Consider the following 27,487-nt stretch of genomic DNA (forward strand, 5'->3'; position numbering starts at 1 on the left):
TCTAATGCACAGTATTTATGACTAATTTCAGTTGTTTTTACTAAGAAATTAGGAGATAAACTTAAATTTCTGACTCTTGGATCAGTCAGAAAATAACTAAAAGTTATTCATCTGTAAATTCAGTAAGAAGCTATTCTAAAATTGTTGCTTATCTATTTCTCTAAATGAAATCTTGGAGAGCAATCCTGTCTCCTAATTAAAGGAAAATATTATAACCCTCTTTTTAATTCCTATTTTAACTAGAAGAGCCACATCATTATTTTTAATGTTTTTTTCTGTATTTTATACCTTAAAAAAATGTTAGTAATACTACCTTCTGTAAAATACAAAACAACATTAAAAGTATCCAGTTACTACTGGCATTCAGATTTTGGAGATATACCTTTATGATGAAATAACAGTCATGAAACAAAATGTTCAGAAGAACTGTCAGTAACCATTTAAAAGTCAGATTTATGATCCTCTTTAAAAATGTGTTAAAGCGATGCTGGTTTACATCAAAGTGCTCCTAGTGAGGAGAAATGATGTACTGTATTGAAAAAATAAGACCTCATCAGGGGTCTTCTTAACTTGGCTCTGAACAACCTTAAAGGCCAAAAGATCTGCACCTTATGTTGTTCTCAAGGTTACTACCATGGGATGCCTTGTAAAAACATCTTTTGGTGTTATTGATAATAAAAGCACCTTGATTTGGATTCTAGATGGACATGTATTATAAGCAAAGATACTCCTTTGAAGCCAAAAATCTGATGCTGCTTAAGTGTCCACTTTCGACTACTAGAGCTTAATGTAGCTGATCTAAAATCATTTCCTTAGTCCTACAGAATTTTCTTGATCTCTTAACATTTTAAAATAGTGACCTGGTACTAGTTTAGGTCTAAAAGTGTTCACTGTTCGGTCATGTCTGACTCTTTGTGATCCCGTGAACTGTAGCCCTCCAGGCTCCTCTGTCCATGGAATTTTCTGGGCAGGAATACTGGAGTGGGTTGCCATTTCCTTCTCCAGGGGATCTTCCCAATCCAGGGATTGAACCCAGGTCTCCTGCAATGTGGGTAGATTCTTCACCTCTGAGCCAGCAGGGAAGCCCATATAGTTTAGGCCTATAAAAACATAACTCTCACAAGTTACTCCAAAACATGATAACTAGCACAAAATTTTGCGTATCTTTTAAAAAAAGCCTTTGGATAATAACTCTAATGCATCAGGTTGCAGAGGACCCAAAGGGCACTCTAAATGATGGAATGATGGACATCATTTAATGATGGTAAATGAGAATTATTTCCTTAAAAGCCAATATCAATTTTACCAATTTTAAGTAGAACATAACATGAAATTATTTCATGAAATATAGTCTTGTTCTATGCTCTCCTGACACCAGTCCCAACAGAAAGCTTCCAGTCTTTTTGCTGTTTCTTGACTGATGAGACATTCATCCTTTAATTCCCTGATTGTCTTCCTCAATGATTTTTGGAAACGTTTTTCTCGGTTTAGAACATTCTGCAGACTTTTCTTGGTATCCTCTAGCTCACTGATCACATGATCTAATTTATGCTTAAGTTTCTTTGGGCTGTCCATCACACTGTAGCTATGTTCCTGAAAACATAAACACCAAGTTATTAAACCAGACAGACAAGCAGTTAGATAAAAAGTTATAACTAGGCCTCAGTTATTTCTCCGAATACTATGCTTAGAGAACATTTTTAAGTTGGTGATACTAAGAGTTGTTCAAAGACCACAGGGAGAGGACGGGGATGTTTCAGGTGCCTAGAGTCCCCATCTTTGTTTGTCTGAGGTCTGGCATACACAAGGAGGGCAGAATCCTAGGGGTGGAAGGCACTTCTCACCTGGAGGTAGGCATCTGCTTATGAACAAACAGCATGACACTCACGTGACCATAATAGTTTTGGTCCCTAAGTGTGGGCTGCTAAGTTTAAGTTTTACCTATCCAAAAAACTTACATTTTTAACCTTTTAACGGAATTGCTTTATTTGATGAATATTTCACTTTATAAGGGATGACAGGAAAGCACTGAAGCAGGTCCTCAGGCTGGGTGTTATGGATTTAGAGAGGACTCTGGTCTTGGATTTATAAAGAGATAATTTAAGCACTCAGTACTTATTTTGGTTATGGTATATTTGTTAGGTATACTTTTTTCATTCAAAAACACCACTGACATAATTTTGACAAGCTGTTACTTAAAATTAGTGAAAATGACTTTGCTTTCAGCTTTGTGAAAATTAGTGAAAATGACTTTGCTTTCAGCCAAGATGAAATAAGAGGCTGGATTGACAAAAGAAACCCAGGACTTCCCTGGTGGTAAAAGGCTATCTGCTTGCTAAGGCAGAAGACCAGGAAGACTTCACATGCTGTGGAGCAGCTAAGCCCGTGTGTCACAACCACCGAGCCTGCGCTCTAGGGCCTGCAAGCCACAACTACTGAGTCTGAGTGCTGCAGCTACTGAAGCCCAAGTGCCCTAGAGCGCGTGTTCCACAACGAGAGAGATGCCACCAGTGAGGCCAGTGCACTGCAATCGAGTAGCCCCTGCTCACTGCAACTAGAGAAAGCCCATGTGTGGCAATGAGTAGATGCAGTAAGACCTCAACACACAGCCAAAAGGTATAAAAATGTTTTGCACATAAGGACAGCAGGCAAGGAAGGCAGAGATTGAGATGGGAAACAAAGAGATGAGCCTTATGACTGCCCAACTTACTGCCTTGAGAGAGTTCTAGGCGTCAGTGCAAGGAGAGGAAACCCAGGCAGAGCTGGTTAGTCAGAGTTGAGGAGGTAGTGCAAAGTACTTGGGGAGACCAAGGTGGCTACAGTTCACAGAACAAAGTATCAATAGGAGAGAGAAGAACCTGGAGATCTTCAGAAGCTCCCTGTCAAGTATGGCCCTGAGTAAGATCAGAGTCTGTGTGTAGGGAACTGCTCAAGGCTGAGGAAAGAATGGCCAGAAAAGATCAGGAGTACCCTGAGCTCACAGATTTTACTCCCACCAGCCAGACCAGATTCATGGGGAACTGAGCAGAGTACACAGAAGAGTCTTGCCTCAGTGGTGGAGAACAAATAGCCTGAGACTGAGCACTGTTCTGGTCCTGCCTAAAAAAAGCAAAACCTGAAAGGACCAAATTGTTTCCAAATAACTACACCTCATAACAAAGCTCAAGCATATAGGACACAAAAATATCCAGCATCCAGTGAAGTAAAATCCATAGTAAGTGGCACACAAAATTTTACCAGGCATGCAAAACAGCAGAAAATATGAGCCATAATAACAGAGAAACCAATCCATAGAAACCAACCCAGAACTAACAAATGTTAGAATCAGTAGACAAGGAAATTAATGAAATTATTTAATCTGTATCATATATGTTAGAAAGTTAAGCAGAGACATGAAAGACATAAAAAAGAATCAAGTAGGACACCTGGACTTAAAAATTATTATGTGTGAGGTGAAAAATATATTAAAGAGAATGATGGCACCCCACTCCAGTACTCTTGCCTGGCAAATCCCATGGATGGAGGAGCCTGGTAGGCTGCAGTCCATGGGGTCGTGAAGAGTCGGACACGACTTTCCCTTTCACTTTTCACTTTCACGCATTTCACTTTTTCCCTTTCACTTTTCACTTTCATGCACTGGAGAAGGAAATGGCAACCCATTCCAGTGTTCTTGCCTGAAGAATCCCAGGGACGGGGATTTCATCTCTGGGGTCACACAGAGTCGGACATGACTGAAGTGACTTAGCAGCAGCAATGGCAGATTAGAAATTTCAGAAGATTGGTGAAGGTGAAGATACAGCAATAGGAACTATCCAGAATGGACTACAGAGAGAAAAGGGAGTATTTAAAATACAAAAAAATGAACAGCATGAGTAGAGGTGGCACAACTTCTGACAGCCCAATACACACGTAATTAGACTCCCCAAAGGAAAAGGAAGACAAGTTGAGGAAGAAAGAACTATTTGAAGAAATCATGACTGAAATTTTTCCTAGTTTGATAAAAACTATAAACTCACAGATAAAGAAACAATAAATCCCAAGCATAAGAAACATGAACAAAGCTAAACTATGGTATAATCAAATTATTTAAAACCATTAGCAAAGCAAACCACTCCAGTGTTCTTGCCTGGAGAATCCCAGGGACGGGGGAGCCTGGTGGGCTGCCGTCTATGGGGTCACACAGAGTTGGACACGACTGAAGTGACTTAGCAGCAGCAGCAGCAAAGAAAAATTTTTAGCAAAGGAAAAAGATAAGAATGATAGTAGATTTTTAATTAGCAAGCATGCATATGAGAATATAGTGGAGCAACATCTTAAAAAAACTAAAAACAACAAACTCCCAAACTTTCAACCCAGAATTTGTCAATATCTTTCAAAAATGAAGACTAAATGATTGTTCAGGTTTTTCCAGACTAAATAATGACTATTTAGCAGACTAAGTAATGATTTTATAAAAGCTGAAAGAATTTATCACCAGCATAGCTGCACTATAAGGAGTATTAAAGTTAAGTCCTTCAGACAGAATGATACCAGATGGAAATATGGATTTACACAAAGGAATGAAAAGCCCTGCAGTGGCAACTACATGGGTAGCATATACCTTTTTTTCTTGTTATTTAAATCTTTTTAAAAGATAATTTACTGCTTAAACAAAAATAATATCAATGTAATGTGTGGTTCATAGCATATGTACAGTGAAATGTATGACAGCTGTAGCAAAAAGGTTGGAGAAGAGAAATAAAAGTATACTATAGTAAGATATGTATACTATACACTAAGTGGAATAATATTACTTATCATGTGGCCTGTGGTAAGTTAAACATGGATGTTATAGACCCAAAAGCAACTAACAGTTATGGTGAATGAATTAAAAAAAGGAGATAAGATGGAATTATAAAAAAATTTAATTAATTGAAAAGAAGACAAAAAAAGAAGAAAATGAGAACAAAGACTAAATGGAACAGGAAATAAGTATGATGACAGATTTAAACCAAACCATATCCCATTAGATAATCTGATATAAAGTAATATGATAATTATATTATTATTGTTTAAATAATCCAAATAAAAGGCAGAAATTATATACAGAAAAGATTAGTGATTATAAATAACCAAGTTATATTTAAAAAATCAAGACCCAATAGTACATGCCACCAAGAAAAAACACACCTTAAAACAAAAAGACACAAATAGGTTGAAACTAAAGGTTTCAACTAGGATAACACTAATAACAGATAACTACGGTGGGTATATTACTATCAGACAAAGTAGACTTCAGAGCAAAGAATATTACCAGGGATAAAGAAGGCCATTTCTTAATAATAAAGGGGTTAATTTATCAAGACATAAGAATTTTCTTTTCCAATGGTTTTGAATAATTTGATTATGATGTAGCCTAGTTTAGTTTTATTCATGTTTCTCGTGCTTGGGATTGCTGAGCTTTTTATCTGTGGGTTTATAGTTTTTATCAAACCTGGAAAAATTATGGCCATGATTTCTTCAATTATTCCTTTCTATTTCAACTTTTCTTCCTTTTCCTTTGGAGAGTCTAATTACATGTATATTGGGCTGTCTGAAGTTGTGCTACTTCTCACTGATGCTCTGTTCATGTTTTTCATTTTTTAAACATTCCCTTTTCTCTCTGTAGTCCATTCTGGATAGTTCCCATTGCTATATCTTTACCTTAACTAATCTTTTCTTCTGACATATCTAACATGCCATTCAGTTCAGTTCAGTCACTCAGTTGTGTCCAACTCTCTGTGACCCCATGGACTGCAGCATGCCAGGCCTCACTGTCCATCGCCAACTCCCAAAGTTTACTCAAATTCATGTCCATTGAGTTGGTACTGCCATCCAAACCATCTCATCCTCTGATGTCCCCTTTTCCTCCTGCCTTCAAACATGCCATTAATTCTCTCCAATATAATTTTCAACTCACACATTGTAAGTTTTTTCTAATTCTTAGTTTTGCTTATATGAGATGATAGATGTTCATCTAAACTTACTGTGATGATCACTTCATGATGAATGTAAATTAAATCATTACTGTATACTTTAAACTTATACAGTGATGTATTGTCGATTATATCTCACTAAAACTGAAAGAATAAAATAGAAAGGTACTTCCTCAGTCTGATAAAGGGCAATTATGAAAAATCCACAGTTAACATCATATGAATATCTTCAATGGTGAAAGACTGATGCCTTCCTCCTAAAATCAGGAGCAAAGCACAAAGATCAGTTCTCAGTTCTTCTACTCAGCATACCCTTGGAGGTTCAAGGTAGTGCAATAAAGCAAGAAAAAGAAATGAAGGTATTTACATTGGAAAAGAAGAATTAAAACTGTTTTTAATGACAGACATCGGAGAAGGCAATGGCACCCCACTCCAGTACTCTTGCCTGGAAAATCCCATGGACGGAGGAGCCTGGTAGGCTGCAGTCCATGGGGTCGCTAAGAGTCGGACACGACTGAGCGACTTCATTTTCACTTTTCACTTTCATGCATTGGAGAAGGAAATGGCAACCCACTCCAGTGTTCTTGCCTGGAGAATCCCAGGGACGGCAGAGCCTGGTGGGCTGCTGTCTATGGGGTCACACAGAGTCGGACATGACTGAAGTGACTTAGCAGCAGCAATGACAGACATCATGATTATCTTTGTAGAAAACCTGACAGCTTTTACAAAAAAGCTTTGATAATTAACATGTGAGTTTAGCAAGTTTGACAGATACAGTTTCATATACAAAGGTCAATTTATTTCCATATACTAACAGTAATTAAAACAATGCCATTTATAATAGCATCCAAACATACAAAATACTTAGGGATAAACCTGACAAAAAAAAACGAAAGACTACACTGAAAATGACAAAACCCTGCTAAGAAAATTTAAAAGTTTAAATATATGAAGTGATGGGCTGGAAGACTTAAAATAGTACTATTAAGATGTCAATTCTTCCCAAATGGATCTGTAGATTCAACAGAATACCAGTCAAAACTCTAGCAGGAATTTTGTAGAAATTTATGAAAGTGATTCTAAAATTCATATAAAAATGCAAAGGACCAAGACTATCCAAAACAACTTTGAAAAAGAACAAAGTTGGAAGATTTAACACTGATAAACACTACCTGATTTTAAGCATTATTATAAAACTATAGTAATTAAGATAGTAAAACAGATCTGGATTCCAGGCCTGATTCTAACATGAAAAAGCAATCAGATGAATAAATAAATGCAAGCTTCAATACTGTGTGTGTATGATAGTCCTTCAAGAAAACCTAAAGACATAACTATTTTTAAAATTAGATATTTCCACATAGAACCTACAATACCAATAACTAAAGGGAGGAATTATTTATTGTATTTTATTGGTTGACATTATTTTGCTAACAAAGGTCTATCTAGTCAAAGCTATGGTTTTTCCAGTAGTCATGTATGGATATGAGAATCGAACCATAAAGAAAGCTAAGCACCGAAGAATTGATGCTTTAGGACTGTGGTGTTGGAGAAGACTCTTGAGAGTCCCTTGGACTGCAAGGAAATCAAACCAGTCAACCCTAAAGGAAATCAGTCCTGGATATTCACTGGAAGGACTGATGTTGAAGCTGAAGCTCCAACACTTTAGCCATCTGATGTGAATAACTGACTCACTGGAAAAGACCCTGATGCTGGCAAAGACTGAAGGCAGGAGGAGAAGGGGACGACAGAGGATGAGACAGTTGGATGGCATCACTGACTCGATGGACATGAATTTGAGCAAACTCCAGGAGTTGGTGATGGACAGGCATACTGGCGTGCTGCAGTTCATGGGGTCACAAAGAGTCGGACACAACTGAGCAACTGAACTAAACTGAACTGACTGGTTGAAATATTTTTGTGAAAGCATTCTTTGAATTAAATACGTATATATAAATTATAATGGCCCTTGGAAGCAATATTACTTTTGGTTATTACATATTAAAAAAAATCTCAAAAACCTGAACTCCTAATTTTTCAGTAAGATTTTAAAAAGCTTAATCCTAACAGAGAGGGCATGTTCATCTTAAAAATATCAACTTTAGCCCAGTAATTTTACTTACAAAAATGAACTGGGACTGGAATTCTTCAACACACGAGGAAGTATCAACAAGCTTGTGATTGTGGTTTGTAACTGGAAGGGCTTTGAGGGTGAAGTTTTTCCTATAATGAAGCTTTTCTCTTTTCCCCTGTTAAGAATAGTTAATTGTTAATCAATCATTGTAGATATTTCTGTCCTTTTGTAAATTTTTAACCTTCTTAACTTTTTGTAGTAAAATTATTATATATATTTTTTAGTGGAAATTGCTTTTAACAGTCAGTAAAGTTTAAATTCACTAAGATTACTTTAAAGGAACTTCCCTAAACTAACTTTAAAGTTTACCTGGAAACACGAATTTTCCTTAAAAAAAAGAATGATAATGAGGGAAGGTATATCCTACAAGGTATTAAAAATATCCTACAAGGAAAGAATATTTAAGATAGTGTACTATTCTTTTGGCTTCTCAGATGGTTCAGCGGTAAAGATCTGCCTGCCAAGCAGGAGGCACAGGAGATATGGGTTCTAGCCTTGGGTCAGAAGACTATTTTCTTAAGAAAAATATGAGTAGATCATGTAGATAAGAGCCTTCAGGATAAAAAATGGCATTCTAAATAAGTGGAGAAAGGCTATAAGTCATGAAAAATGAATTAATTATGAAAAAGTTTTATCATTTATGTACAGTAAATCACAATGAATTTCTACATAATGAAAATTCATGTAAGAATGAAAACAATGAGGAAGTAGAAAAATACATGGGAAATATTTATAAAATCTTAAATCAGACAGCACAAGAGAAAATATAGGACTACTTAAAAAAACGTATTTCACACAAAACAAACCAACACCATAATTAGAACTAAAGACAAAGAACAAAAAGTAACTGCAACATAGTTAAATGATTCATATCCTCAATATCTATTGTTGTTATAAAACAGCTTAGAAAAAGATAAAACTAGAAGACTTGAATAAGTTATTCAGGAAAGAAGAAGTAAAACTGTCTAATGAACACAGGAAATAATGCATAAATGCACTAATATTCAAAGATATATTAAAACAATAAGATGTCATCTATGCCTATCAATTTCAGCAAAGGTTAAAAACACAACTTACACTGAGGATTAGGATGGACAGACACTTTAATGCATAACTATTAGTAGGGCAGTAGACTGATACAAACTTTACGATGGGCTTTTGGGAGGCTTGTATCAAAAGCAAAAGACTTAAAAATGTGTGTAAGTTTTGGTCTAGCTATTTTATTTCCAGGAAATTAGTTTGGGGAAATAAGGATATGTACATAGATTTAACTACAATAATGTTCATTCTAATGCTTTTAAAAACAGTGAAAGATGATAATCTATATACAATGGTAAGGATTGATTACATAAAGTATTTATTGTCCATACACTGGATCAATCACTATATGGTCATTAAAAATGTACTGTAAAGATGATATCACTAAATATGAGAAAGGATATAGAATCATAGGAACTCTTATAAGCTGATGGTGGGGGTATAAGTTGGTAAAACCACTTTGGAAAACTATGGTGATATCTACTCAAGCTGATCCTAGGATCCAGCAATTCCACTTCTAACATAAATATACATATATTCTGTAGAAATGTGTACATTTAAGTGTATCAAAAGGCATGGACAAAAATGTTTGTAGTTACACCATTCATAATAGCTCCAAAGTGAAAATCCAAATGTTCATCAACAGTAGAATAGAAATTATAGTTTATTTATACAATGTGCTAAAGAACTGATGTTTTTGAAATGTGGTGCTAGAGAAGACTCTTGAGAGTCTCTTGGACTGCAAGGAGATCAAACTAGTCAATCCTAAAGGAAATCAACCCTGAATATTCATTGGAAGGACTGATGCTGAAGCTGAAGTTCCAAAACTTTGGCCACTTGATGTGAAGAGCTGACTCACTGGAAAAGACCCCGATGCTGGGAAAGATTGAGGGTAGGAGGAGAAGGGAGCAGCAAAAGATGAGATGACTGGATGGCATCACCAACTCAATGGACATGAGTTTGAGCAAACTCTGGGAAATGGTGAGGACAGGGAGGCCTGGTGCACTGAAGTTCATGAGGTCACATAAAGTTGGACATTACTTAGCACTGAACAACAACAAATACAATAGAATATTATAGTGCAAAGAAAATACATGGACTAGTAAGTACCACATGCTGCAATGTGGATGAATCACAAGAGCAAGATGTTGAGTGAAAGCAGCCACAGAACAGAGTATGTACTATATGACTCCATTTACAATAACTGACAGCAATAAAAGTCAGGATAGTGGTACTTTCAAGGGTGTAGGGACTGGGAAAGAGCATGAGGGAAGCTTCTGGGGCATTGATAACTTTCTCCGTCTTGGTCTGAGAGGAGTTACATGAATATATTCACTTTGTGAAAGTCCAGTGGTCTATACACTTATGATGTGTGCATTTGTTTGATGCTTTTGAACTGTGGTGTTGGAGAAGACTCTTGAGAGTCCCTTGGACTGCAAGGAGATCCAACCAGTCCATTCTTTTTTTTTTTTTTTTTCCAACCAGTCCATTCTGAAGGAGATCAGCCCTGGGATTTCTTTGGAAGCAATGACGCTAAAGCTGAAACTCCAGTACTTTGGGCACCTCATGCGAAGAGCTGACTCATTGGAAAAGACTCTGATGCTGGGAGGGATTGGGGGCAGGAGGAGAAGGGGACGACAGAGGATGAGATGGCTGGATGGCATCACTGACTCGATGGACATGAGTCTGAGTGAACTCCGGGAGTTGGTGATGGACAGGGAGGCCTGGCGTGCTGCTTTTCATGGGGTTGCAGAGTCGGACACAACTGAGTGACTGAACTGAACTGAACTGAACTGATGTTGACTTCAGTATAAAGTTTAGTTAAAAAAAAAAATTGATGTTCCATATAGGTTTCTCTTAAAAATGTGATCCATTGAGCTGCAACACAATCATGCAGGGTACCTATCAAAAAATGCAGATCCTAGACTCCAAAGCAAACTTGCTGAATCAAACATTTTGGGAGAGCTGGTTAGGATTCTGCATTTTAAGCCAAGCTCCCTGGATAATATTTAGGTAGACTAAATTTGAAAGCCATTGTTATATAAAAATATTTAACATCATGGAAAATATTATAATAGTTAAGAGTGAACTTTGGAGCTAAAATACCTGGGTTTAAATCCAGCCTCTGCCATTTAACAGCAGTGTGACTTGGGGAATGTATTCTAGTTTTCTGGGTCTAAATTTTCTCAAGTGGTCAAATGAGAATAAGATTATTTAACTCTTATGGTAGTTTAGGGGACTAAAAGAGTCAAAATATATGTAAAGTGCTTAGATTACTGCCTGGCACACAGTAAGCACTGTATGAATGTTAAAAAAAGAGCAAAGCAAATAAAAAGGATATACAGTATAATCGTATTCTGTAAGAATTATAAATAGAGATATATTTATATACAAACATACACATAAAAATGACAGAAAAGATCCACATAGAGTGTTAACAGTGTTACTTCTGGATTCTGTGATTTCCTTGTTATTAGGAAATAACTTTTGGAAGTTAGTAATTTATTGCTTATTTGACTTATTATGTCCATATTTTTTAAGGTTCGCTTAAGACTATAGATGACACCATGGTATAGGAAACAAATCCTTTAGAGCAAATTGCAGAAGATACTGTACATTTATTAACATGGAAGAAACTGAGTCAGTTTCCACTATATAACTCAAGTACTGAGGTACGAACATCTGCAAATGTGACCAAGATCCCTATGGGAGTAGATCTTCTGAACTACTTCCTGTTTCCAGCTGTCAGGAAGGAGATACCTTTCAATAGAGGTTCATTCCTATTGGTATGGGAACCACAGGCCCTCCCTGAATTTTCCACATTGGAATCAGTCAATCTCTAGAGTTTCTGAAAGTGAGTACGCGTTCAGGTATATGAAGTCAAGAGAGATACTGAGGGTGAAGCAGCTCATCCATGGCACTAAAATCATTGAGAAAAGCCACAGAATACAACTAGAGTTTCCTTAAACAATCCTTTTATCTTCTTGTTTTTGACCTCTTCTTTTCCTTCTCATCTTTTGGTTTTCTACCTTCCAGTTCTACTCAGGCTTTAAGTGTGAATATGTGGCTCTCAAAGTATTCTTTGTGTCTGTTGCGGCTCTGCTCTTGACTTTTGCTCCAGTGTGAGGCGCACTGCCAGCTTGGAACTTCAGTTCAACTCTAACATTCCTCCAATTTTTAGACCCAAATCTTGAGCTATACTAACTCAAGTTTGCTTCACCAAACCTTAGTAAGGTACAGATATTAACATTTCTGAGGGGCTACTGGTAAAACACTCTTACTACTCTTTAGAAAAGCTTACACAGTTTACAAATCTAAAAAAACTTAAAGAATGGTTTTCAAATCAATAAGCAAATAGTAAAAAATGGTAGCAAGTGTGTGAAGGTTCTTAAATAGTCCCTAAAAAGTGAGTAATGATGGTTAAGCAGCATCTGATAAACAAACCTGTGAGTGAGATACGGAATCAAAAATAGAAGGTACGACTCCAGGTTTCAGTTTAATATTTGGAGTACTTCTGTCAAAATCTGTCTTCTTAAAGTGTCTTGAACACAACACATCTCCTTTTTTAGGCTCCCAAATGCCTGCAGCATTCACGTCAAGTCTTTTCATTGCTAATACCCATTTTCTTTTGATGTTTTCATCTGTAGGGAATCTAGAAAAAAATTACATAAAGTATTGATGTTTAATTTAACACATATACTTGAATTAAAAGGCTGTGCCTAAATTGATTCTTTAACTGGTTTGTTATTACTCTTGAAACTGGAATATTTAGGAAACCACTGCAATTTATGGTTTTATAACTTTCAGTTTTAATACTCAGATTTTTGTACCAAACATGCTGCAGGCAAATAGTCCTCATTTAATTCTTTCTCATATTATAAAGAAGAAAAGCTTCCAAAGACATTTAATACCTTAGAGTAAAATTCACAACTGAAGGTTTTTCTTCATCTATAGATGATGAAGAATATCACTTGGGCCTTTTCCTATCTGATGAATTTATCCCAGATGAACAGAGACACTTGTAGTTCCAATGTTCTATCAACATCAAAAAGTTGTTTAGTACAACATTTAATACAAAACAAGGGTGTAAATGCTTGGTGAATGAATGCAGAGAACACCTGCGGAATCTGGAATTTTGGAGATCAGAACTATTTTGAGATCTGGAGGTTAATAGCCATATCTTTTCCAATTTTCCAAGCTGGTTCAAGTCTTTTTTGGAATAAAGTGGGGTACACATGTTCATTTTTTATTTCCTTATACTTAGCAAAGTAGCTGGGAGATCTTTCTCTGGCACATAGCACAGTACCTGGCACAAAAGCAACAAAATAAAACTTCAGCAAATGAATAATTATTAAACTTTATTGCTCCTTCTTTCCTATGCTGTCAGAAGAATGACTAAAATACTAAATTAGGACCATCTTGATTTATCTGGGGAGGCCTTACAAATAGCTTTGAAAAGAAGAGAAGCAAAAAGCAAAGGAGAAAGGAAAGATATAAGCATCTGAATGCAGAGATCCAAAGAATAGCAAGGAGAGATAAGAAAGCCTTCCTCAGCGATCAATGCAAAGAAATAGAGGAAAACAACAGAATGGGAAAGGCTAGAGATCTCTTCAAGAAAATTAGAGATACCAAGGGAACACTTCATGCAAAGATGGGCTCGATAAAGGACAGAAATGGTATGGACCTAACAGAAGCAGAAGATATTAAGAAGAGGTGGCAAGAACACACAGAACTGTACAAAAAAGATCTTCACGACCAAGATAATCACAATGGTGTGATCACTGACCTAGAGCCAGACATCCTGGAATGTGAAGTCAAGTGGGCCTTAGAAAGCATCACTACGAACAAAGCTAGTGGAGGTGATGGAATTCCAGTTGAGCTATTTCAAATCCTGAAAGATGATGCTGTGAAAAGTACTGCACTCAATATGCCGGCAAATTTGGAAAACTCAGCAGTGGCCACAGGACTGGAAAAGGTCCGTTTTCATTCCAATCCCAAAGAAAGGCAATGCCAAAGAATGTTCAAACTACTGCACAATTGCACTCATCTCACACGTTAGTAAAGTAATGCTCAAAATTCTCCAAGCCAGGCTTCAGCAATATGTGAACTGTGAACTTCCAGATGTTCAAGCTGGTTTTAGAAAAGGCAGAGGAGGGGGCTGTCCTAAGATGGCGGAGCAATAGGATGGGGAGACCACTTTCTCCCCCACAAATTCATCAAAAGAACATTTAAACGCCGAGTAAATTCCACATAACAACTTTTGAATGCCGGCAGAGGACATCAAGCACCCAGAAAAGCAGCCCATTGTCTTCGAAAGGAGGTAGGAAACATATAAAAGACAAAAAAAGAGACAAAAGAGGTAGGGATGGAGCTCCATCCCAGGAAGGGAGTCTTAAAAAGAGAGAAGTTTCCAAACACCAGGAAACACTCTCACTGCCGAAGTCTGTGGCTTGCCTTGGAAGCACAGAGGGCAACATAATAGGGAGGAAAAATAAGTAAATAATTAAAACCCACAGATTACGAGCCCAACGGTAACTCCCCCAGCGGAGAAGCAGCCCAGACACCTGCACCCGCCACTAGCAAGCAGGGGCTGGGCAGGGAGGCATGGGCTGCATTGCTTAGAGTAAGGATCGGGCCTGAATGCCCCGAGGGTAATCAGAGCGAAATAATCTGGGCTAGCAAACCAGATTGTGGGATAGCTACCACGTGAAAAGCCCTAAGACACCGCCAGGCCCGCGCAGAGAACAAAGCACTGAACAGAACTAGCCGGCTACAGACCATCCCTCTCTGGTGACAGGCAGCCAGAGCCAGAAGGGGGCAATTGCAGCCCCAGAGAGACATTATCTACCAAACTGCAAGTAGGCTTCTTTGCTAACTAAGACTTCTTGGGGTTTTGGACAGTCATTATCCGCCTGAGAAGGTGCGCCCGTTGTACACCCAGAAAACCGAGTGGCAGGGATGGGAGAGGCGATAAGTTGCAGTGACCGCGCTCGCCAAACACCTCATCACCCGAGCTGCTTGGAGCTGGGAAGGGCACAAAACGCAGGCCCAATGGAGTCTGCACCTCTGAGGACTACCCGAGTGCCTGAACCTGAGAGGCTTAGCCCTGGGAGGTGCATGCAGCCCAGGGCCGGCCTCGGATGGTTCCGGGCAGAGCAACCTAGAGCCTGAGCTGTGTGGGCAGGCAGGGTGCACGCTCTGTGAGCAGGGGCAGGCCCAGTGTGGCTGAGACATTGTGAGCACACGCCAGTGTTGTTTGCAGTGTCCCTCCCCACAGCGCGACTGAACAACTGAGCCTAAAAAAAAGTGTCCACCACCGCCCCCCTTGTGTCAGGGCGGAAACCAGACACTGAAGAGACCAGCAAACAGAAGAAGCTAAAACCGAGGTGCCGGGAGCCGGCGAGAGGCATTCCACTCGTGACAAAGGTCATGAGGAAGGAGGCTCGGCATACGCAAAGGCGGGATTGAGCCTCAGGAGTCCCCCCGGATATTCTCGAGCATCTACCCCCAAAAAACCAGAGTCTGCTTACTTTATTGCTTTGTGCTCTCACCTCTGACTTTACTGGGGGCTGTCCCCCACCACCATCTCGCTCTCTCTGTCAAAGAGTTAACTTACAGCTCCAATTAATAAAGTTCCTGGGCAATTAGTAGTGTTTAAATCCAAACCCCTCAGATAGCTCTCTAATTCACCTGACAAGTTTACCCAGACTCCTACAGCTATGCATACGATTGTTTACAGTCTCCCAGCCTCGAGGGGCACGAGAAGCTTAAGATATTCAAATAGCTTACAGCCTCTCAGAGAGTTAGAAACTGTCAGAATAAAAACTAGTAAAAGATTTCATTGATGAGCCAATGCTTGTTGCCAAGTTTTCACATCCCCTGTATTGTATCCTTGAATATGTATTAATTAATAGTTGGTATGTAGAAAAAATAAGTAGTGGCCTTGGTGTTAGTAACTTTAGACCCTTAAGGTAATAAATTCTTTCCTTTGTTGTAAACCCATTACACATCCACCCTATACGAATGCAATTTTATCTAACACCTTCGGAAGATGGCGCCAAACCTTAAAATAATTACTCTTAGACAAAATAAGTCTTTGTCAAGAGTCATAAAATGTTAATAGGCCTTCTGGCCAGAAGATGATGTAAATCACCTAAACCATTTGTATACGATAAATTTGCAGGAAAGAAACACTGGTTTTTGATAAGGATCAGAGACTGCTGACTTTGCATCCCCTATTATCCTCTATGTGTAACTTAGGGTATAAAAACCCCTGTTGGAAATAAAGCTACAGGCCTTGCTCACCAAAGCTTGGTCTCCCCATGTCATTTTCTCCTCAATTTCCAGCTGAGTCTCCATCTGGAGCGCGGAGGTCCTCTGCGACCATTTATTTGCCTGGGCTTCTAAGACCCACTCGAGAAGGTGTCTAAGGTGGGGCACCTTCCGCTATTCGAGAGGGTGCCTGCGGCCTCCGTGGTCAGAGCTAACCTGGTGTCACGGGTTATACTGATTTTCTGCGTAAACCAAGCTACTCAGCTTCTTTACTCCACTGAATTTTCCTACTGAGCTATCCTCATTCTATTACTCTTTATATCTTTGATAAATAAATAAATAAATAGGTCGCCGAAGCCATCTCTCCTTCGAATACCCTGGATCAGCCGGGGCTGGACCCCGGCACCGAGGGAACCGCCTTGGAAATGACAGTGCAACAGATTAAAATCCTGTAGTTAGTACCGACTACATAGGAACGGGCCTAGATCTTGAGAAATAAAAGCTGGACCAAGGAACTATCCAAAAATGAACTGACCCCACACTGCCCACAACACCACCAGAGAAAGTCCTAGATATATTTTTACTATTTTTACTATCATTCTTTTTTCTTTTTAACTTAAAAAAAAATTTAAGTCCTTTATTACTCCTTTAATTTTCATTTTTATAACCTACTATTAGTTTTTTAAAAAAAGACTTTTTTTAAAGCAAACCATATATATTTTTTTAAAATAATTTTTGTGACTTTTATTTTTTTTCCTTCTTCTTCTTTTCTTTAATATTGTATTTTTGAAAATCCAACCTCTACTCTAGAATTTTAATCTTTGCTTTTTGGTATTTGTTATCAATTTTGTACCTTTAAGAACCCAATCTTCAGTACCCATTTTTACTTGGGAGTGAGATTACTGGCTTGACTGCTCTCTCCCCCTTTGGACTCTCCTTTTTCTCTACCAGGTCGCCTCTGTCTCTTCCCTCCCCCTTCTCTGTTCTACCCAACTCTCAGAATCTCTGTGTGTTCCAGAAGGTGGAAAACACTTAAGGAACTGATCAGTGGCTGGATCTGTCTCTCTCCTTTTCATTCCCCCCTTTTATCCTCCTGGCCACCTCTGTCTCCTTCCTCCCTCTTCTTTTCTCTGTGTAACTCCATGAATATCTCTGAGCAGTCCAGACTGTGGAGCGCACATAAGGAAGTGATTACTGGCTAGCTTGCTCTCGCCTCTTTTGATTCCACCTCATCTCATTTGGGTCACCTCTAACTCCCTCCTTCTTCTCCATGTAACTCTGTGAACCTCTCTGGGTGTCCCTCACTGTGGAGAAACTTTTCATCTTTAACCTAGATGTTTTATCAATGGTGCTGTATAGAAGTCTTGAGCCTACTGTAAAAATAAGACTAAAAACCAGAAGCAGAAGGCTTAAGTCCAAATCCTGAGAACATCAGAGAACTCCTGACTCCAGCGAACATTAATCAATAGGAGCTCATCAAATGCCTCCATACCTACACTGAAACCAAGCACCACCCAAGGGCCAACAAGTTCCAGAGCAAATTCTCCAGCAACACAGGAACACAGCCCTGAGCTTCAATATACAGGCTGCCCAAAGTTACTCCAAAACCACTGACATCTCATAACTCATTACTAGACACTTCATTGCACTCCAGAGAGAATTCCAGCTCCACCCACCAGAACACTGACACAAACTTCCCTAACCAAGAAACCTTGACAAGCCACCAGTACAACCTCACCCACAGCGAGGAAACTCCATAATAAAGAGAACTCCACAAACTGCCAGAATACAGAAAGGCCACCCCAAACTCAGCAATATAAACAAGATGAAGAGACAGAGGAATACCCAGCAGGTAAAGGAACAGGATAAATGCCCACCAAACCAAACAAAAGAGGAAGAGATAGGGAATCTACCTGATAAAGAATTCTGAATAATGATAGTGAAAATGATCCAAAATCTTGAAATAAAAATGGAATCACAGATAAATAGCCTGGAGACAAGGATTGAGAAAATGCAAGAAAGGTTTAACAAGGACCTAGAAGAAATAAAAAAGAGTCAATATATAATGAATAATGCAATAAATGAGATAAAAAACACTCTGGAGGCAACAAATAGTAGAATAACGGAGGCAGAAGATAGGATTAGTGAAGTAGAAGATAGAATGGTAGAAATAAATGAATCAGAAAGGAAAAAAGAAAAACGAATTAAAAGAAATGAGGACAATCTCAGAGACCTCCAGGACAATATTAAACACTCCAACATTCAAATCATAGGAATACCAGAAGAAGACAAGAAGAAAGACCATGAGAAAATACTTGAGGAGATAATAGTTGAGAACTTCTCTAAAATGGGGAAGGAAATAATCACCCAAGTCCAAGAAACCCAGAGAGTCCCAAACAGGATAAACCCAAGGCGAAACACCACAAGACACATATTAATCAAATTAACAAAGATCAAACACAAAGAACAAATATTAAAAGCAGCAAGGGAAAAACAACAAATAACACACAAGGGGATTCCCATAAAGATAACAGCTGATCTTTCAATAGAAACTCTTCAAGCCAGGAGGGAATGGCAAAACATACGTAAAGTGATGAAAGAAAATAACCGACAGCCCAGATTACTGTTTCCAGCAAGGATCTCATTCAAATATGAAGGAGAAATAAAAATTTTTACAGACAAGCAAAAGCTGAGAGAATTCAGCACCACCAAACCAGCTCTCCAACAAATTCTAAAGGATATTCTTTAGACAGGAGACACAAAAACGGTGTATAAACTCGAACCCAAAACAATAAAATAAATGGCAACGGGATCATACTTATCAATAATTACCTTAAACGTAAATGGGTTGAATGCCCCAACCAAAAGACAAAGACTGGCTGAATGGATACAAAAACAAGACCCCTATATATGTTGTCTACATGAGACCCACCTCAAAACAGGGTACACATACAGACTGAAAGTGAAGGGCTGGAAAAAGATATTCCATGCAAATAGATATCAAAAGAAAGCAGGAGTAGCAATACTCATATCAGATAAAATAGACTTTAAAACAAAGGCTGTGAAAAGAGACAAAGAAGGACACTGTATAATGATCAAAGGATCAATCCAAGAAGAAGATATAAGAATTATAAATATATATGCACCCAATATAGGAGCAACACAATATGTAAGACAAATGCTAACAAGTATGAAAGGGGAAATTAACAATAACACAATAATAGTGGGAGACTTTAATACCCCACTCACACCTATGGATACATCAACTAAACAGAAAATTAACAAAGAAACACAAACTTTAACTGATACAATAGACCAGTTAGACCTAATTGATATCTATAGGACATTTCACTCCAAAACAATGAATTTCACCTTTTTCTCAAGTGCACACGGAACCTTTTCCAGGATAGATCACATCCTGGGCCATAAATCTAACCTTGGTAAATTCAAAAAAATTGAAATCATTCCAAGCATCTTTTCTGACCACAATGCAGTAAGATTAGATCTCAATTACAGAAGAAAAACTATTAAAAATTCCAACATATGGAGGCTGAACAACAAGCTGCTGAATAACCAACAAATCTCAGAAGAAATCAAAAAAGAAATCAAAATATGCATAGAAACGAATGAAAATTAAAACACAACAACCCAAAACCTATGGGACACTGTAAAAGCAGTGCTAAGGGGAAAGTTTATAGCAATACAGGCATACCTCAAGAAACAAGAAAAAAGTCCAATAAATAATCTAACTCTACACCTAAAGCAACTAGAAAAGGAAGAAATGAAGAACCCCAGGGTGAGTAGAAAGAAAGAAATCTTAAAAATTAGGGCAGAAATAAATGCAAAAGAAACAAAGGAGACCATAGCAAAAATCAACAAAGCCAAAAGCTGGTTCTTTGAAAGGATAAATAAAATTGACAAACCATTAGCCAGACTCATTAAGAAACAAAGGGAGAAAACCAAATCAATAAAATTAGAAATGAAAATGGGAGAGATCACAACAGACAACACACAAATACAAAGGATCATAAGAGACTACTATCAGCAATTATATGCCAGTAAAATGGACAACGTGGAAGAAATGGACAAATTCTTAGAAAAGTACAACTTTCCAAAACTGAACCAGGAAGAAATAGAAAATCTTAACAGACCCATCACAAGCACGGAAATTGAAACTGTAATCAGAAATCTTCCAGCAAACAAAAGCCCAGGTCCAGACGGCTTCACAGCTGAATTCTACCAAAAATTTAGAGAAGAGCTAACACCTATCCTACTCAAACTCTTCCAGAAAATTGCAGAGGAAGGTCAACTTCCAAACTCATTCTATGAGGCCACCATCACCCTAATACCAAAACCTGACAAAGATGCCACAAAAAAAGAAAACTACAGGCCAATATCACTGATGAACATAGATGCAAAAATTCTTAACAAAATTCTAGCAGTCAGAATCCAACAACACATTAAAAAGATCATACACCATGACCAAGTGGGCTTTATCCCAGGGATGCAAGGATTCTTCAATATCTGCAAATCAATCAATGTAATATACCACATTAACAAATTGAAAAATAAAAGCCATGTGATTATCTCAATAGATGCAGAGAAAGCCTTTGACAAAATTCAACATCCATTTATGATAAAAACACCCCATAAAGCAGGAATAGAAGGAACATACCTCAACATAATAAAAGATATATATGACAAACCCACAGCAAACATTATCCTCAATGGTGAAAAATTGAAAGCATTTCCCCTAAAGTCAGGAGCAAGACAAGGGTGCCCACTTTCACCACTACTATTCAACATAGTTTTGGAAGTTTTGGCCACAGAAGTAAGAGCAGAAAAAGAAATAAAAGGAATCCAGATTGGAAAAGAAGAAGTAAAACTCTCACTGTTTGCAGATGACATGATCCTCTACAATAGAAAACCCTAAAGACTCCACCAGAAAATTACTAGAGCTAATCAATGAATATAGTAATGTTGCAGGATACAAAATTAACACACAGAAATCCCTTGCATTCCTATACACTAATAATGAGAAAACAGAAAGAGAAATTAAGGAAACAATCCCACTCACCATTGCAACAAAAAGAATAAAATACTTAGGAATATATCTACCTAAAGAAACTAAAGACCTATATATAGAAAACTATAAAACACTGATGAAAGAAATCAAAGAGGACACTAATAGATGAAGAAATATACCATGTTCATGGATTGGAAGAATCAATATAGTGAAAATGAGTATACTACTCAAAGTAATCTATAGATTCAATGCAATCCCTATCAAGCTACCAACGGTATTTTTCACAGAGCTAGAACAAATAATTTCACAACTTGTATGGAAATACAAAAAACTTCGAACAGCCAAAGCAATCTTGAGAAAGAAGAATGGAACTGGAGGAATCAACCTGCCTGACTTCAGGCTCTACTACAAAGCCACAGTCATCAAGAGAGTATGGTACTAGAACAAAGACAGAAATATAGATCAATGGAACAAAATAGAAAGCCCAGAGATAAACCCACGCACCCATGGACACCTTATCTTTGACAAAGGAGACAATAATATACAATGGAGAAAAGACAATCTCTTTAACAAGTGGTGCTGGGAAAACTGGTCAACCACTTCAGTATAAAAGAATGAAACTAGAAGACTTTCTAACAGCATACACAAAAATAAACTCAAAATGGATTAAAGATCTAAACGTCAGACCAGAAACTATAAAACTCCTAAAGGAGAACATAGGCAAAACACTCTTGACATAAATCACAGCAGGATCCTCTATGACCCACCTCCCAGAATATTGGAAATAAAAGCAAAAATAAATAAATGGGATCTAATTTAAATTAAAAGCTTCTGCACAACAAAAGAAACTATAAGCAAGGTGAAAAGACAGCCTTCAGAATGGGAGAAAATAATAGCAAATGAAGCAACTGACAAACAACTAATCTCAAAAATATACAAGCAACTCCTGCAGCTCAATTCCAGAAAAATAAACGACCCAATCAAAAAATGGGCCAAAGAACTAAACAGACATTTCTCCAAAGAAGACATACAGATGGCTAACAAACACATGAAAAGATGCTCAACATCACTCATTATCAGAGAAATGCAAATCAAAACCACAATGAGGTACCATTTCACGCCAGTCAGAATGGCTGCGATCCAAAAGTCTACAAGCAATAAATGCTGGAGAGGATGTGAAGAAAAGGGAATCCTCTTACACCGCTGGTGGGAATGCAAACTAGTACAGCCACTATGGAGAACAGTGTGGAGATTTCTTAAAAAACTGGAAATAGAACCACCATACGACCCAGCAATCCCACTGCTGGGCATACACACCAAGGAAACCAGAATTGAAAGAGACACGTGTACCCAAATGTTCATCGCAGCACTGTTTACAATGGCCAGGACATGGTAGCAACCTAGATATCCATCAGCAGATGAATGGGTAAGAAAGCTGTTGTACATATACACAATGGAGTATTATTCAGCCATTAAAAAGAATGCATTTGAATCAGTTCTAATGAGGTGGATGAAACTGGAGCCTATTATACAGAGTGAAGTAAGCCAGAAAGAAAAACACCAATACAGTATACTAACACATATATATATGGAATTTAGAAAGATGGTAATGATAACCCTGTATGTGACACAGCAAAAGAGCCACAGATGTATAGCACAGTCTTTTGGACTCTGTGGGAGAGGGCGAGGGTGGGATAATTTGGGAGAATGGCATTGAAACATGTATAATATCATAAAAGAAACGAATTGCCAGTCCAGGTTCAATGCAGGATACAGGATGCTTGGGGCTGGTGCACTGGGATGACCCAGAGGGATGGTATGGGAAGGGAGGTGGGAGGGGGGTTCAGGATTGGGAACACGTGTACATCCGTGGTGGATTCATGTTGATGTATGGCAAAACCAATACCATATTGTAAAGTAACTAGCCTCTAATTAAAATAAATACATTTAAATTAAAAAAAAAAATAAAAAAATAAATACAATGTCTATATGCAAAAAAAAGAAAAGGCAGAGGAACCAGATATCAAATTGCCAACATCCGCTGGATCATGGAAAAAGCAAGGGAGTTCAGAAAAACATCTATTTCTGCTTTATTGATTATGCCAAAGCCTTTGACTGTGTGGATCACAATAAACTGTAGAAGATTCTGAAAGAGATGGGAATACCAGAGCACCTGACCTGGCTCTTGAGAAACCTGTATGCAGGTCAGGAAGCAACAGTTAGAACTGGACATGGAACAACAGACTGGTTCCAAATAGGAAAAGGAGTACGTCAAGGCTGCATATTGTCTCCCTGTTTATTTAACTTACATGCAGAGTACATCATGAGAAACGCTGGGCTGGAAGAAGCACAAGCTGGAATCAAGATTGCCGGGAGAAATATCAATAACCTCAGATATGCAGATGACACCACCCTTATGGCAGAAAGTGAAGAGGAACTAAAAAGCCTCTTAATGAAAGATGAAAGAGGAGAGTGAAAAAGTTGGCTTAAAGCTCAACATTCAGAAAACAAAGATCATGGCATCTGGTGCCATCACTTCATGGGAAATAGATGGGGAAACAGTGTCAGACTTTATTTTTTTGGGCTCCAAAATCACTGCAGATGGTGATTTCAGCCATGAAATTAAAAGATTCTTACTTCTTGAAAGGAAAGTTATGACCAATCTAGATAGCATATTGAAAAGCAGAGACATTACTTTGCCAACAAAGGTCCGTCTAGTCAAGGTTTTCCAGAGGTCATGTATGGATGTAAGAGTTGGACTGTGAAGAAAGCTGAGCACCTAAGAATCGATGCTTTTGAACTGTGATGTTGGAGAAGACTCTTGAGAGTCCCTTGGACTGCAAGGAGATCCAACCAGTCCATTCTGAAGGAGATCAGTCCTGGGTGTTCATTGGAAGGACTGATGCTAAAGCTGAAACTCCAATACTTTGGCCACCTCATGCGAAGAGTTGACTCACTGGAAAGCCTCTGATGCTGGGAGGGATCAGTGGCAAGTAGGAGAAGGGGACTACAGAGGATGACATGGCTGGATGGCATCACTGACTCGATGGACATGAGTTTGAGTAAACTCCGGGAGCTGGGGGAGGCCTGGTGTGCTGCGGTTCATGGGGTCGCAGAGAGTCGGACATGACTCAGCGACTGAACTGAACTGAAGTGATTTATCTGCAGTACAGCTAAACTTGGTCTGAAGTTGTAATTTATACCCTTTTCTCTGTAACATAAGCTTGATCTATTTTTAAACATCAACATAAACATAAGCCTGATTTATTTTTAAAGGACAGAATATATCTGGCAGAGATTCTTGATTTGGATTGTAAACTACATGTAAACAACACAATTTCTTTGAAGGTATGTTAAAATGCAAAATAGTAATATTAGCAAAAAGGTTTGATGATATTTTTGTTAATCTGTGATACCTTTGCAGGTATCTTAAGCTTCTGAACTAATTATAAAAATGTAAAGTTATTATTGTCACTTCAAATTCAATTAAAAAGGTTATTAAAAAAGAAGTTGAGACCTAAAGTTCAAAATCAAAGATCTAGGGGGTATAGCTCAGGGGTAAAGCAAGTGGCTGCAAAATGAAGATTTAAGTAGACCTGTCTTTTGCTTCTTTTAACAGTCAAAAAGTACTTGGCTTAACTACAGCAGACTCTTACACGTGAAATGTCAGTCCTTTTAACTTGGAATTTGGTAAACAGCGAGAGGCACATCCAACGGCCGAGCAACATTTCACCATGGTTTCAGCAACTCACACGAGAACTGAAAGAAAATTAAGGGGGCAAGCGTCAGTAACCTCAAAGCTAAGGCGTACATATTTACCTTTCCCAGTACGTTCCACGTAACATTACATGAGGTTAGAAAGCCAAAGGCAAATATTTTCTTTCAAAACCCGCAGCTCTGCTCATAAAATTTTCTAGGGGTTTGACTCTTTAACAAGGCAGGTCATATTCAGCTAGGCCTTATGTCAGTTTCGGGGGGGGGGGGTGGGTACATTTCCCTCCCACTACTTCTTACAGGCATGTGTTCCCTCTGTCACCAGATCCTGGCACACTGATGCCTCCTAGATTGCTCATTCTGAGCTCTCAGCTCAAGCGTTTCTTCCTCAGGGAAACCTTCCTTGACACCCGATTAAGTCCGATTCCCTCTAGTACTAGCTCTCTTGGAACACACACTTCCCCTTCCTAGCACTTCTTCAAGCTGTAAACCTACATTTATTTCAGGGTGTCTGTGGACTCTCTTTCTCCTTCACCAGTCTGAGTTCCCAGAACCGTTTTTGGTCACTTTCGTTCCCATGGCGTAGCTGGTGACTGGCACATAGTAAATGTTAATATACTACTGAAGGAATGATGAGGAAGTAATGAAGAAAGGGACAAAAAGGCATTAGGGTCGCTGACGAGCGCCTGGCTACTCGGCCGTCGCCGCGCGCGCGCTAGGATTCGCTCCCAGCCCGGAGCCCAGGCAAGAGCTCCGCCCCTTTCTCGAGGCTACGGCAGCTGCCGGGAGAGGGAGGGGTCGCCCTGTCACAGGAGTCGATGCGGCCGGAGAGCGGCCCTTCCAGGGGCCACCGGACGTCTCCGCGCCGCTGGGGTCCTCCTCGCCCCGAACCGCGCCCAGGCTGTGGGCGGGTAGCGATGGGGGAAAAACGGGAGACAACCTAAGAATTATTACCGTTAGCGGTGAAGGAAGCGACTAACGACGACAACGGAGACTGCGCCTCCTTTCGCTTCCGCCCCGTGGTCCCGGGCGCCGGAAATCCGGCTGCCCCGGGTCACGTGCCCTGCCGCCATCTTGGCTCCGGAGGCTGCTGCCGCCGGGACGGGGTGGGCTAGAGCGGCGCTGCTTCTCTGAGCGTAGCTTTTGGCCTGGGGGAAGGGGTCGTGGAGTTTGAGGGGAGGTGGAGGCGATGGCTTTCTCGGCGCTGGAAGATGGCGCCCGCGGGCAAGCCCAAAGGCGGCGGGGCTGCGAGCATTACGACAGGGGATGTCTCTTGAAGGTGACGATTTCACTGGGTTCTTAAGAGCTTCCGCCGGGCTGGGTAGGAGTGGGCCGGGAGGTGAAGCTTGGGCTTAAGTTTGTTGTAGGGCTAAGCTATTGTCAGGATAACTTTACCTGTGACTGGCTTCTTGCCGTAAAGAGCGTGTTTTGTCACGGCGAGCACTGGCCCCACCTTTGTGTTGTAGTTTGCAAGCGAAGTTCTTGCTTGGCAAAAACCTGGCCTTGCCTATCAGGGGGTTCATTTATTTAGTCTTTTGGTGCTGGAAGTAGACAGAGGTAGCCCCGGGCCTGTGCTGGCTTTTCCCAGGATCACTTTCAGGTGTGTGATGAAATAATAGAAGGCGGGTAAGCGAGTGGAGATTCGGAATACACTTTCATCTCAAATAAGTTTTATAGCTTGCCAGCTTCATTTTAGCGTGAGTAGGCCTAAGTCTGCCAGGCAGAAAATGTAAGCGGAAGGAATTAGCTATGTTATGGTAGTCATGACATAGGAAGTCTTCAGGAATGAGTGAATCTTAAAGTTCACGGTGTACTGGAAAGTATAATATAAGGTTAGCTTACTGGCCTAGAGACTTTTTGAGGTACTAGTTAGGGTAAAGCTCAGTTGCTGTAACAAAAAGACCCAGTAGTAATGTGAGTTAAAGAATAAAAAGTTTATTTCTCCTCACCTCACAATTCAAGGTGAATGAATGATCTAGTTTGGTAATGAGGCTGTTTCACATGACCACTCCTTGGACAAATTTTCTCTGTTGTGTTGTTAACCATGTTTTAGGGCATATAGTCGTCAACTGGGTTGCTGCCCAGGTTTCATCTGGTGGAAAGGGAGAAGGGAGCATGGGGGAAGAGGCATGTCTAGCTTCTTAATAAACAGGCCCGGGAGAGGCACTGATTTTATTCTGTGCGTATTCTGTTGCTAAGAACTTAAAGTCATTTGACCAGAAGTAACAGCAAGGAAACAGTAGCGTAGCTGGGCAATCATGTGTCCAGGAAGAAGGAGAGAGTCGGCTTTCTTGCCTTGGACAACTGGCAGTCTTTGCCAATCTTGAAAACAAGGACTGTCTTTTACGT

The 27,487-nt window shown here is 39.2% G+C and overlaps 2 protein-coding genes across 12 annotated transcripts in view; one reads left to right on the forward strand and one right to left on the reverse strand.

Annotated features, from left to right (window-relative positions):
* Positions 1 to 1,234: 1,234 nt before the first annotated feature.
* THAP6 (THAP domain containing 6) lies at positions 1,235 to 26,233 on the reverse strand. 4 transcript variants are annotated; one of them, XM_086405385.1, is made up of 5 exons: positions 26,093 to 26,233; positions 25,081 to 25,183; positions 12,571 to 12,778; positions 8,078 to 8,203; positions 1,235 to 1,593 (listed from the first exon to the last, which is right to left on the reverse strand). In XM_086405385.1, exons 2-5 carry the CDS (start codon positions 25,158 to 25,160, stop codon positions 1,339 to 1,341), a joined length of 669 nt encoding a protein of 222 aa, XP_086261511.1. In that variant the 5' UTR covers positions 25,161 to 25,183; positions 26,093 to 26,233; the 3' UTR covers positions 1,235 to 1,338. The 4 variants fall into 4 exon arrangements, with proteins under 4 accessions (XP_086261511.1, XP_086261512.1, XP_086261513.1 ...); XM_086405386.1 differs by having other exon boundaries at positions 25,634 to 26,146; XM_086405387.1 differs by lacking the exon at positions 8,078 to 8,203.
* Positions 26,204 to 27,487, forward strand: part of RCHY1 (ring finger and CHY zinc finger domain containing 1) — a 126,055-nt gene continuing 124,771 nt past the window's right edge. For 5 of the 8 annotated variants that reach the window (XR_015165300.1, XR_015165301.1, XM_086405378.1 and 2 more), the window contains exon 1: positions 26,204 to 26,417. Coding sequence is in view for 3 of the 8 variants with exons in the window: in XM_086405378.1 (XP_086261504.1) it covers positions 26,328 to 26,417 (90 nt within the window). In the remaining 5 variants the exon portion in view is untranslated. Of the gene's footprint in view, positions 26,739 to 27,487 lie in introns of all 8 variants that reach the window. The other 3 variants (XM_086405384.1, XM_086405379.1, XM_086405382.1) reach the window with 3 other exon arrangements.

The sequence above is a fragment of the Bos grunniens genome, chromosome 6 (assembly GCF_055505025.1).
Source record: "Bos grunniens cultivar Pamir isolate PY7600 chromosome 6, Bosgru_T2T1.0, whole genome shotgun sequence".
NCBI classification, from domain to species: domain Eukaryota; kingdom Metazoa; phylum Chordata; class Mammalia; order Artiodactyla; family Bovidae; genus Bos; species Bos grunniens.

Excerpts from the sequence above, each read along its gene's own strand:
- THAP6 (XM_086405385.1), bottom strand. The coding sequence starts at position 25,160 with ATGGTGAAATGTTGCTCGGCCGTTGGATGTGCCTCTCGCTGTTTACCA. Across the intron at positions 12,779-25,080 it reads AAAGGACTGACATTTCACGT|ATTCCCTACAGATGAAAACA; the intron begins GTAAGAGTCTGC and ends ATTTTTTTCTAG. Across the intron at positions 8,204-12,570 it reads ATTCCGTATCTCACTCACAG|GGGAAAAGAGAAAAGCTTCA; the intron begins GTTTGTTTATCA and ends TATTCTTAACAG.